The 12,394-nt window shown below is 39.2% G+C and overlaps 1 protein-coding gene across 7 annotated transcripts in view; it reads right to left on the bottom strand.

The window, feature by feature from the left end:
- Nucleotides 1-12,394, bottom strand: part of WDFY3 (WD repeat and FYVE domain containing 3) — a 262,976-nt gene that overhangs the window by 55,918 nt on the left and 194,664 nt on the right. For all 7 annotated transcript variants that reach the window (XM_035004604.1, XM_035004607.1, XM_035004606.1 and 4 more), the window contains 5 exons: nt 7,848-7,947; nt 5,547-5,707; nt 3,993-4,222; nt 2,777-2,886; nt 808-990 (listed from right to left, as the gene is read on the bottom strand). In XM_035004604.1, coding sequence (XP_034860495.1) covers nt 808-990; nt 2,777-2,886; nt 3,993-4,222; nt 5,547-5,707; nt 7,848-7,947 — 784 coding nt within the window. The remainder of the gene's footprint in view (nt 1-807; nt 991-2,776; nt 2,887-3,992; nt 4,223-5,546; nt 5,708-7,847; nt 7,948-12,394) is intronic.

Below are 12,394 nucleotides of genomic sequence, written 5' to 3'. Positions count from 1 at the left end.
AACACTTCTGCATCATGGCCACAAATCACAATTCTGTAGTTGCCAAAAGCAGCTTACATTATAGACACAGACATTCTCTTAGATATCTCAGATTTACTTGCTGGTGATCTTGTATAAGCATAGCTGCCTGACAATTAATGTACTAGCTCAATTTACATTTGGTTGAAACTTCACAGTTCTGCAGTAAAATGCAAACTTATTTTAACGGTATTCCGTTTCTATGTTAGTAACAATTCATAACTCCCCATCTAAAATATTTGGTGCTGCATATACTCTGGAATTTAGAAGGTTTTGAATATAAAAAGGTGATATGATACATACACTGTATGTTATATAATACAAGGGTCAATGGCAGTAAACCATAATTGGACACATTAATATTTCTGCAGCAAAATGTGTGAGTATTTACACAAAACGGTAAGTTAGGTTTTGCTACCAAGTGATTCTGGGCACCAAATTCATGAAAAAACCTTAGGTTTTCAGGGCTTTCTGAATTTCAGAATTATAGAGAAGGGATTATGGATTTGTAGCCAAAACAGAGACCATAATCACATCTGTGAGCAATGTATCATCTTCCAAATTCATAGATGCCAGATGTGTAACACGTTTTAGAATTGTTTTTTTTTTTTTAATCTGAGAAGAAAAGCCAAATCTCAACATAGTCATTCTAGAATGGGTGTTGCTTTTCACTTCTGCCACCATCATGACATCCTTTTGGGAGAGTTTTAATTACGTATCTAAAGTGAACCCATATACAACAGTCGTGTGTAAATCTGTTAGTCACATGATGTCTGAGGACCCTCTTACCCAAATGATTCTGCCAGCACTTTAAACCAGCTTCTTCAATGAGTGGCCTTGCTATAGCTATGTCCACATGACCCCTTTCGTTCACAGGTAGAGTGACTTTGAAAAGCTCCTCCAAGGCTTGTTTCTTACTATGAATCAATTCAGTCCAAACTCTATTGACAGCTTTTATGAGAAGCTGACGCCCTGGGAAATGAAGGAAAACAAACAAACAAACAAAAAACCAACAAAAAACAATTTATCAAAAACACAATATAAAGGTAGTAATTTTCTTCATGTCTTACATCTAAGAATCTCATCTATAGTACTTAATTGTCAAAAAAAAATGCTTCAGATAGTATTAAGCTCAATAAAGAAAATTATTCAGCTAACCAATGTGGCTGGGTACTTGGAGAACTTAAAAAAAAAAATCTTCCTATGTATGTAGAAGACTGCATTTTTTATTTATAAAACTGGAAATTACATACACATTTCATTGTCTAGCTTCTTCTGTGTAAGAACCTACCCCCATTTAAAAGTAAGCTTTTAAAAAAAAAAAGCTTTACATCTGAATATTTAAAATAAGATCAACATTAAGTTAGTTGTTCCTTAATATTTTATTAAAATTTTATTTATTTATTTGAGAGAGAGAATGAGAGAGAGAGAGAGAGAACACATGAGAAGGGGGAGGGTCAGAGTGAGAAGCAGACTCCCCGCTGAGCAGGGAGCCCAGCACGGGACTCGATCCTGAGACTCCAGGATCATGACCTGAGCCGAAGGCAGTCGCTTAACCAACTGAGCCACCTAGGCGCCCTAACAAACATTTTAAAAGAACATTTACTATTAAATTCCATCTTGTTTTGGATTCCTTGCTAATTTGTCTGACTCCTGCTCTAGACCAATCTTTAGCAAGCATCAGTCACCTGAATAGCCTGTTCAGATTGCTGGTCTCCACCCACAGTTTCTGATTCAGTAGATCTGGGTGGGACCAGAGCATCTGCTTTTCTAACAAGTTCCCAAATGATGCTGATGTTTTTAGTCCCAGCACCTTGCTTTGAGAACCAATGTTCTGGACTGTCAGTTCCTTGGGGGTGTTCTCAGTGTCTGGGCTTCAAGATGGGTTAGTGAAGGACAGAGAATAAATTAATGCTTAAGTGAAGGAAAGAATAAGTGCTGGACTTCCAAAGGATAAAATCATATGTAAAACTACCACACTGTATGTATGGCTAGGGAGACAAATACTATTATGGTTATGACCTTCTACTGACCAATGTGCAAATCAGAAATGAATACACTCCAAAGATTTTAATGCACAATACTTATAAAAATCACTGGGAAAACTAAATTAAAAGAGAAAACAAATAAAAGAGAATAAAAACGGTAGCAGCGACAACCTGTCTCAAGCAGTATTTGCACCTCTAATGAGACCTGCCTAACACTACCAATAGGCAGCTCTCTTAAATGATAAATGCCATGTTCGTATTGGTACTACTATTTGTGCAAATGTAAGTATCATCAAATCTCCCAGTGTTACCATGGAACCTTAGGGGCTAGCAGTATCAGTGGTTAAGTGGTTTACCCATCTTGGCATAAGGAGAGCTACAGCTAGTGGATTGGTTTACGTTGGTGGGCGTATTGGTGTATGTTCAAGAGTGACCTATTGGAGCACTGGCTAACAATGTTCGCAGTATCTAAGGTGAGTTTTGTTGGGAGGGGACAGGGTGTATGTTAAAAATTGGAAATGAGGGGTGCCTGGGTGGTTCAGTCAGTTAAGCGTCCAACTCTTGATTTTAGCTTGGGTCATGATCTCAGGGTTGTGAGATCAAGCCCTGGGTCGGGCTAAAGCGCTGGGCTTGGAGCCTGCTTAAGATCCTCTCGCTCCTTCTCCCTCTGCCCCTCCCTGCTCCTATGATCATGCTCTCTCTCTTAAAAAAAATATTGGAAATGGGGAGAGTGGGGAGAGAAAAGGAAGAAAACAAATTGAGGTAATTACCTTCACTAATATCTTGGCTGTAACCACCATCTGGTTCAATGTCAGAGGGGATCATAATGTGCCATGTAGTCATGCGGGCTTCTGCTTCCAGTCCGAACCCATCCACATTGCTGAAAAATTCCAGTCAGTTTAAACTCTATGAAGGAAATGACTGTAGCTGAAAACTATAATGATTAAGTGTAACTCTGCAGAGAGAAGTAAATGCTGGCTCCATCACAAAGTTCCATAACTGGCAGACAGATATTCAGCAGATGCACAAAAACAGAACTACTTTATCAAGAACATGCCATTTTATAGGGGTGATCTCACAAATCCACTTGACTAAATGTAATTAAACTAAACAACAGCATCAAGATGAGCATCTTAATATTTAAGGTGCTTTCTGATCACTATTAATATTTTTACCTAAAAATTACAGAAAGTTCCTAAGAACATTTTCCTCATAGGCCTATGCACCACCTCCCCCCAGTCTTTCATCCCACCACCCTTTGCTCCCGTACCAGTGAAATACTTGCAGTTTCCCCAAAGTGCCATATTCTTTCCTTCCCCTGGGCACTCACACAGATGGCTCTTTGTTCCCATATCACTCTTTCTCATCCTTTGTGGAGGGCTAACCTCCTCAAGCACGTTCAGGTTGTAACTCAGCAGGTATCTCTTCCAGCTAGGGGCACCTGTTTCATGCTCCCAAAGCACCATGCTTCTAGCAGAGCACCCAGGACACCTGACTGGTCTGTTTCCCCTCCTAGACTGCACATTCCAAAACCCTGCCATGGGGTCTTTCTTGCTCACATGTCATCCCAGTGCCTAATTCAGTGTCTAGACACTAAGTAAGCATCTGTCAAAGCAATCAATGGAAAAATCCTAATTTCACCCATTTAACATATAGCACTGCATTTATTCATTACATTCTTTTCTTTTTATCCCTCTTAACCTCCAACAATGTGTATGTTTATTTTAAAAGTAAACATTCTTTTTAAATTATATTTGTGACATAAGGTGATGAATGACCAATTTAAAGACATAGAAAATTAAAGAAAAAAATACTCATTATTTCATTGCAAAAATGTAACCCTTGTCTTTTATATTTTCCATGAAGTTTTAAAACTGAGATTAAAAGGAAAAAGAAATGTTACTATCAAAAAAGTAGAACAAAGAATTTTGGTGGAAAACTATCAAAGATAAATTCATGGCGGCAAACTGAATGTGAAAAAGTTACCTTCCAACATGTAGATTAATAAGGCAGTGAGCCAGACAGCTAATGAATTCTTGGTCATGGTTCCCAGGTCCCAGGATCAAGTTCCTGTTGACAGTCAGTACCCGGAGCGAATCTAGGAGAGCTACTTGCTGCGGAACAGTTTTATGTGCCCGTGAAAACTGGTACAAGATGGTCCTATTGAGGCAGTGATAAACCGCATCGAGTGACAATCCCTGTGATCTTCTTTTTGACTAAAGATATGAAAGATACTTTATTTAGTAAAATGGACAGAAATAAATGGTCTGCTTCTCATTCACACATCAACATTAGGTTTATTTTGTACCAGGTGCCATGCTCAGTACAGGGTGCTAAGTTAAAAACTAAAAAGCTCTTGCAATGATGAGGATCAGAACCCAGGAGACACATAAATATAATTTAATGAGATGAGAGCCTCATGCCCCAGTGCAGAGAGCTGCTAACACTCCTGGAGGCACAGCAGCCTGCCTGAGCATGTGAGGAAGTCCCATCCAAGGAGACTCTCCTACCACAAAAGTTTTGTTCGGGTGAATGATCTCTACTCAAAATTACTGGGAAAAACAAACAAACCTAAAATGTTAGTAAAAAAACTTCTTTTGACATTCTAGTTTCATTTCCTTACTTGTAAACTTTTCTTTGGCTTATATACAAATTTATCTCTTAAAAATTCTTAGATGACATGAAAGAACCTATGCACCATATGCTAATAACACATGATAACAGTATTTCCTAGTTTCTGCATTATGTGTTGGTAAGATTAATCACTTGTGGCAAACCAGGCCAACATTCCTTGGTCAAAGGTACCACGCACACACATGTGCACACATACACCCTCACTCACTAAATGACACCTTCAAAGACCTACAATGAATGTTGTGAAGATGTAATTACAAGAAGAAAATATTCTTTCCATATCAACTCTTCCTGCTCTGTAAACCTTTACACACAAATGTACCATACTGTAAAAAAAACCTTATCAACTTACACCAACTTAAGGTATTTAAATCAAAAGGAAGGGGCTCCTGGGTGGCTCAGTCGGCTAAGCATCTGCCTTTGGTTCGGTTCATGATCCCAGGGTCCAGGGATCGAGCCCCGCATTGGGCTCCCTGCTCAGTGGGGAGCCTGCTTCTCCCTCTCCCTCTGACCGCCCCCCCCCCCACTCATACTCTATCTCTGTCATTATCTCTGTCTCTCGCTCTCAAATAAATAAATCTTTAAAAAAATAAAATAAAATAAAAAATAAACCAAAAGGAAGCTATCCAGGTATCTGGGTAGCAAAAAGTGGGGAGATCAGTGAGAGACCAAAGCTTGAGAGAACCAGGCAACTTTATAAGGGACACGTTGGCACGAAGCTACGGGGTAAGTAGGGGAAGGGTTACAATTCTACAGTTTTTATTCACTTTCAATAAGTTGAGCTTTATATTAAATGTTAACATTATCTTATTAGTTACATTTCCAATAATTATTTCCAATAATTTTGACACATTAGGAAAAGTTTTTCAAGGAAAGCATGTACTCTAAAACTAACAGTGACATTACCTGTGCAATTAGTTGAATTATAAAATCTATAAGAAGTTTAGATTCTTTGTTGAACATGCCTTGCCAAAGTTTGTCCACCACACGTTGTGTGAAATAAAACACATTGTTCACCAATACCTGGTAGCTTCCTCCACTGGTAATAGGCAAAGATGCATCTTCCCCTAAATTCAAGCAGGAAAAAAAAAAGTCTCTAAGAAAATTGCTATCAACCAGCACAAGACCAGGTCCTCCAACAAATGAGGCTAAGGCAAAATGAGTTCATCTACTACATTTAGAAATAGGACCACTAGGCTCTTATGTACTACTTTAAGAAAATGATGTTCATGGCCAGAAATCCTGACAAATGTTGGAAGAAATAATTTCTACATGATAAAAGAGTTATGGATTGAGAGTGTGAAGTCTCTTATTGCTTGAGACCGTCTGTGATAAGCAAAGAGTTCAACTTAAACTGGCAGTGACAGAGGATCTCTGAGAAAAAAGCTGTCAGGTTATTAGCTGTGAATCGATTCCGTGTAACTAATAAAGGGTAAAACAAACCATCAAACACAACTCTGGTTCTGAATATACCTTCAAGCACAATGAAGTCATATAGGAGAGGTTCAGAACAACTGTGAAAACTAAACTACAGTCAGTGCTGGTGGGGCCAAGGGGCACCTCTCCCTCCCTGCACGATTACCTTCAGTTCTGTTTCTCCTCGAAAAGCTACCCAAGTGCCTTCCGTGTGTTTGCTGTGTTCACATTGCTTCAAGACTAAGCCTCCTAACCAAAATGCCTTCTATAAGTCCCTCCTTCAGAGAAATTCTGGAGCCCTCTGAGTGTAATTATTATTCCTACCTAACTCTAAGTTACTCCATTATGCAAAACTCCTCATTTTGGGTTTTTACATAGTAAGACTGACACTGTGTAAAGAAGATTCTCAAGTGATAAAAACAAACACAGAAGTTTGACTTGACACCATGCTTTGAGAGTTACATGTTAAAGACAATACTAAAGATTTCTTGGCAGACTGACTTAGCAACAAAATGATAATTGAATAGGATGGAAGTTCTTTGATTAATATTATTACTGGGCACTTAAGGAGCAAATATGTTAAATCATTACTTTTCCTTCTCTTTTAAATTCTATCATTATTTTATATATAAATGTTAGCTCCACTGTACATGTATCAAGTTTTGTATTTTTATTGTAACCAGATAGGGACATACAGAAAGAATATCTTAATGTGTTTTGAATTTATGTCCTGGAAGCCATCCTAAAGAATAACATAGGGGCGCCTGGGTGGCTCAGTGGGTTAAGCATCGGACTCTTGATTTTGGCTCAGGTCATGATCTCAGGGTCATGAGATCGAGCCCCACATGGAGCCCCGCGTTGAGCTCCGTGTCCAGCTCCACACTGGGTGGAGGTTCTCTCTCTCTCTTTCCCGCTGACCCTCCCCCCTAACAAGAGGATAACATATACATACTTCTGACCTAACAATCCTACCCATGCGTATATATCTAACAGATATGTATAAATATTGTACACATATATCGCCCATATGAACAAGAATATTTATAGAAGCTTTATTTCTAATTGTCTCAACCTAGAAACTACTAAATGTCCAACCACAACAAAATGGATACATTTATATGTTCAAATAATAGAATACCACAGTGATGAAAATAAATGGACTCTTGCTACAGGCAACAACATGGACACATCTCACAAATACCATGTTGAGTATATGAAGCTAGACTACAACAAATACATGTTGAATGATTCCATTTATAAAGTTCAAAAGCATGCAAAATGAATCTGTTGTTTTACAAGTTGGGACAGTGATTCAGTGAGCAGTAATTGGATCAGGGCAGGAGGGAAGTGGGGTGCCTGCAGTGCATTTCTATCTGAGTGGTCTTATATAGGCATGATGTCTGGGTAATAATTCATGGAACTTTCTGTTTATAATTTATTTATGAGTATATCACAGTAAGTTAATTTTTAAAATATTAGACATTTGTAGAAATGTGACCTGTTTATGTAATACGGTTTTTAAAACACTGTTTCTCTTTACTTGTCCTCTTCCTGCCACCTGACTGTCCAGAGGTGGACAAGCAACTTAAGTACTTCCTGTTGTTGATTCTTTATCCCAGATTCAAAGGGAAGAGCTAGACGGGCCTCTTTCTCTTTAGAGAAAGGTACCAATACGAAGGAAAAATGCACAGAAGAGAAAAGATAAAATTAAAAAGGAGATATACTTGGGAGTTTAGACAGAGAGAGTGATTTTAGGTATTTTTATAAAGTGAAAATAAAACACAGTATTACCCAATAAGACATCAGCTGCAAGCAAATGGTCCATCACACTATCCAAAATATAAGTTTGGAATTCTTTTTGCTGAGTTCTTGTAGATCTTTCAGGGGAAGCCTAATCAATGAAATTTAGAATTAGAAACAAACAACTAAACAAAGGTAAGGGCTCAATCATAGTTATATTACCATACTTACATAGTTACATTAAAAAAAAAAACACCCTATTGGTAAATAATATGACATGAGAGATGGTAGATATGCTTATGCGTTCTTTTATTTTTCTGACCACAGAATTAAAAAGAAGTGAAACACCATCATCTTTTGAATCGTCTTCAAAAACACATCTCACAAATATCATGTTTTGTTCTCTCTCCCTTTCCCTCTGACCCTCCCCCCCACAAAAAAGGGTAACATATACATACTTCTGATCTAACAATTCTACTCGTGGGTAGAGCATGAGTATTCTAAGCATTCTAAGTATTTAATACCTCTGATAAGGATTTTATACAGTACAAAGATGATTTTAAAAATTATCTTGAATAAAAGCTTGCGGCACAAAGTTAAACTACTGTCCTCAGATGGCATTTCTATTGGTAATTAGGGTAATATAATCCAGGTGCATAAATGTCAAGTATCTAACCTGTGAGTTGGGTGGTAAAGCACTGGGAGCCCAGTGGATAAAAGGTGGGAAAGATCCTTTTGTCATCCTCAAACGCCAGTGGTTTTAGCCAGCTTTTGACAGGAGTTGGGCATTGAACAATTCAACAAACTGACATAAAATATTTTCTTAAAAAGAAATCTGGATGTTTTATATACAGGCATAGTACTGATGCTTTGCAGATCCTTGAATAAACAGATCTGGGACTATGTTTATGACCATGTTACAAAAGTAGGCTTTAGTCTACTGTTCTTCATTTAATATTAAAATCTGTGCCATTTAAAAAAAACCATTTCTTTCTAGTCTGATTTTCAAGGTTTAAAGGAGCAGTTAAAATCTAAATTCTACATGCAAATCAAAGAACTTATTCTAGGGATTTGAAAACTAACAGCTAAACCAGAGTTGCAACAAGCATTTCTCTGTTTTGCTGGTAAGACATATTTATTTTATTTTAAAATGACAAAATATGGGCCTAATTAGTAACATTTAAAATAGTACCAGTGTTTAGGAATTTGGTTTGGTATCTATTTGGGAAAAAGTGAAGGACATGTCACGTTGTTTTCGATCTTAATTAATTTTCCCGCGTAGTTGAACAGAAGAAGCACAATGGTCAGGAGGACAGCCTCAGCCATCCACACCCTGCCTATTCCTCATGCTGATGGTACAGTGAGACCCCACCCTTGCCGAATGAAGAGAAAGTGAAAATGTTTAAGTGGTAAGCAGATTGATTAGATCTTTGAGGATTACCTTGTAATCAGATCAGAGACCATTTTATCAAATAGCTTTAGCTGATCGAAGTTTACCAGAGTAAGGCTCTCCATTTACAGGAGGATTTAAACACTCCTGAAGATGACAGTGCTCATTCTGGATCATAACAACTAAAGGTGGTTAATGGGATTAAGTAACAACGAGTAGAGTTTATCAAATCTCAGACAAAGTTTTGGAGTCTGCAGACAGAGGGGCCATAGAACAGAGAAGCAGCTTCATCAATAATATTTATCTTTACTTAATTAAGAAATATTCTTTTGTATTCTGCAAGTATTTAAGGCTGACTCAGTCACCAATAGACATTTAATCCTCTGAATCCCCTCACAGAAGCTGTTATATGAGGGACTATGACCCAGAATTTATCCTTGTTATTGGGTCTAATTGCTGAGTTTAAATGTTCTTGCTGAGATTTATTGTAGCCTAACTTTTAAAGGATTTAAGACTTTATAAATGCATGCACAGCTGTCTCAGAGGCGTTTTTTTAAAAATCATTCTATGGACTTACTATTATGTTCCAGACACAGTGCTTAGTTTTAGGTACATTATCTCAATCTGCAAAAATCTCTCTCTGAAGTAGATACTATCACCCCATTTCAGAGATAAGGTCATTGAGGCTTAGAGTGGTTAAGTCACAACTAGGATTCAAACCTCAGTTTCTTTGATGGCAAAAGTTCATGGCCTCACCTGCTATAGCATACTCTTCCAGCTTTACTAAAAGTCTCCATACTGAAGTTAACAGATGCACACGAACAACTCTGCTACAATCTCCTCGTCAATCTTTTAGATAAACCTGGTTGGCCACACCAGATAACTGGGCTGAGTTCAGGGCTGCGGAGGATAGGGTGAGCACTATGATCTGCTCTGGCTTGTGGCTGTCAGGTGCCTTCCCTATAGAAACAGTGAGGCCAGTCTACACCAGTACTCAAAGAATCACAGCCTCCTTTTTGCAGCCTGCAGACGCCGTGCAGAATCTTCGCGTGCACAGGCCAGAGAGCCTAGGGCGTCTGCTGCCCACACTGAAGGCAGCGCGGCTCTGGGAGGAAGACTTCAGGTGTCCTGTGGTTTCTGTCATGGGCTGAAGCCCTTCAAAGAAGAGGATTTTGAGCTTCTTCCTTCTGGCTGAAGTACTCCTCTTAGCTGATCTCTTCTCTCAGGTATGTTACAGAGCTCTCTTTGCCCCCTTTTCCCACTTTTTGTCTGTTTATTGCCCTACGGTCAGCCAGGGTGGACTGCACGCTGCTGTGAACGGGAAGGTCTCTCAGAAGATGGCTGGAACAGAGGGTCATGAAGTCCGGAGACCCCAGAAAAGTACTTACGGCATCAGACAAGCACACACTATCTTTCCCGCAGGTACAGCCCAAACCTTTTCTATCTGTTCCCTTGCACTTTCCTCCTGCCGCCATGGTGGTATTCATGCGCCGCAAACTCCCTGGGCCCTCCGTGTGACGCCCGCTGGTGACAGCAGACCCCGGGGCGGGGGGAGAGCTACAGGACAGCCGGGCCGATGCCAGCGTAGGCTACTGCAGTTTCTGAGGGAGCCTTCCGTGCCACAGGTCCCGGGTTAGGAACTGTAATGTAGGATCTCATTTAATCCTCACAGCAGCCCTCAGAGAGACGTGCTCTATTTTTATACCCTCTGAAAGATGGGCAAACTAGAAGGGCTGAAGAGAACTCAGAGTGGCCAAGGTCACACAGCTATCCCCAGCACACATTTAACTTCTCAAGATCGTTTTTGCTGGTGATTTACATATATTTAACTCCCACAAAAATCATGCAGGGGAGACAGTATATAAATTATTTCCCAGAGAATGGATTGAGCTCCGTGAGATGAAAATGCTTATATAATAAATAACAGAGCCACAGTTCAAAAGAGGTACTTCTCACTCCCAAACCCATGCCCTTTCAATTAAGCCACACTGTCTCCCCTGCACTTGGCCTCAGTGTCACATTCTGGTCAGCCTGTATGAATGGGAATCTTATTTTTATTAACTGCTAATAAAGATAATTTCACACATTCTTTTGTAGATCTAGTCAAGTAAGTAGATAATCTTGTGGTGAGATTCTAACAATCGTTAAGGCTGAAGATGGCCTGCCTCACATACGCTGAACTGAAAATCAGTTGGTCCAAACCCCATCCTTCATGTAGGTAAATGGTAAATATACAGGATAATTCTCTTCTTGAACTTCTTCAGAGATAAAGACTTCATAATCCCAACATTCAAAATCATGTGCTTGCCATTTATTTTTTTACACCATAGGAAGACACGTAGTGCAATACGTTTATTCTGTACAGAGAATGTAGTAGAGTTGAAGCTCCTCAAAATATTAAGTTAATTTTTAAAAGCCAGTGTGTATCTCTCTTATTAGATGGCATCATATCTTCCTGTTTGAGAAGAACTGCCAGGATGTAGAGTTAAATGATTTAAAAATACAGGAAAGAACACACCAAAAAACTGTACTAATTCTGTGAGAGATTAAAAGACATGTGAAAGGTGGTCACTAACTTTAAGGAGTTTATAATCTACCTGGGAGTTTCAATCTTGACATTCCCTGCTTCTCCCTGAAATATAACCCTAGCCACCCCTGACTCCCCAGTGCAATCAGACACAATTCTACTGTAGGGCAAATTACTATCTGCGACAATGAGAACGTTAATTCAAGGTTAATACATGTTATATCAAACCTTCTCTTTGAAAAATATAGAAAACTAAAATAAGAGACAATTATATCACTTATCCACGGCTAGTGAGTTAGCTATTAGGATTCCTACAAGACTGAAAATGCTATTGCTGGATATATCTCCCCATATATTCCACACACGTGTCTTTTATTATTTGGCTCAGTTATGTTTTGCACACACCTCTTTTGAACTTTATTATCCCGAACTTTATTATCCTGTTATGTTCTGATCACCATTTCATTTTGCACAGAGTGCTTCAAATTCCTACCCGATACACTAAGACACTAGCCATCTTACTTCTCAAAGTTTTCAACGAGGACAAGCTCCACCAGGCATGATTTTACACTCTACCAAATGGAGGCGCCTGGGTGGCTCAGTCGGTTGGGCGACTGCCTTCGGCTCGGGTCGTGATCCTGGAGTCCCGGGATCGAGTCCCGCATCGGGCTCCCTGCTCGG

Source organism: Mirounga leonina, unplaced genomic scaffold (assembly GCF_011800145.1).
Source record: "Mirounga leonina isolate KUSES-001 unplaced genomic scaffold, KU_Mleo_1.0 Mir_129, whole genome shotgun sequence".
NCBI lineage: Eukaryota > Metazoa > Chordata > Mammalia > Carnivora > Phocidae > Mirounga > Mirounga leonina.
Note: the sequence above shows the minus strand (reverse complement) of the source record. Positions and strands in the feature narration are given on the sequence as shown.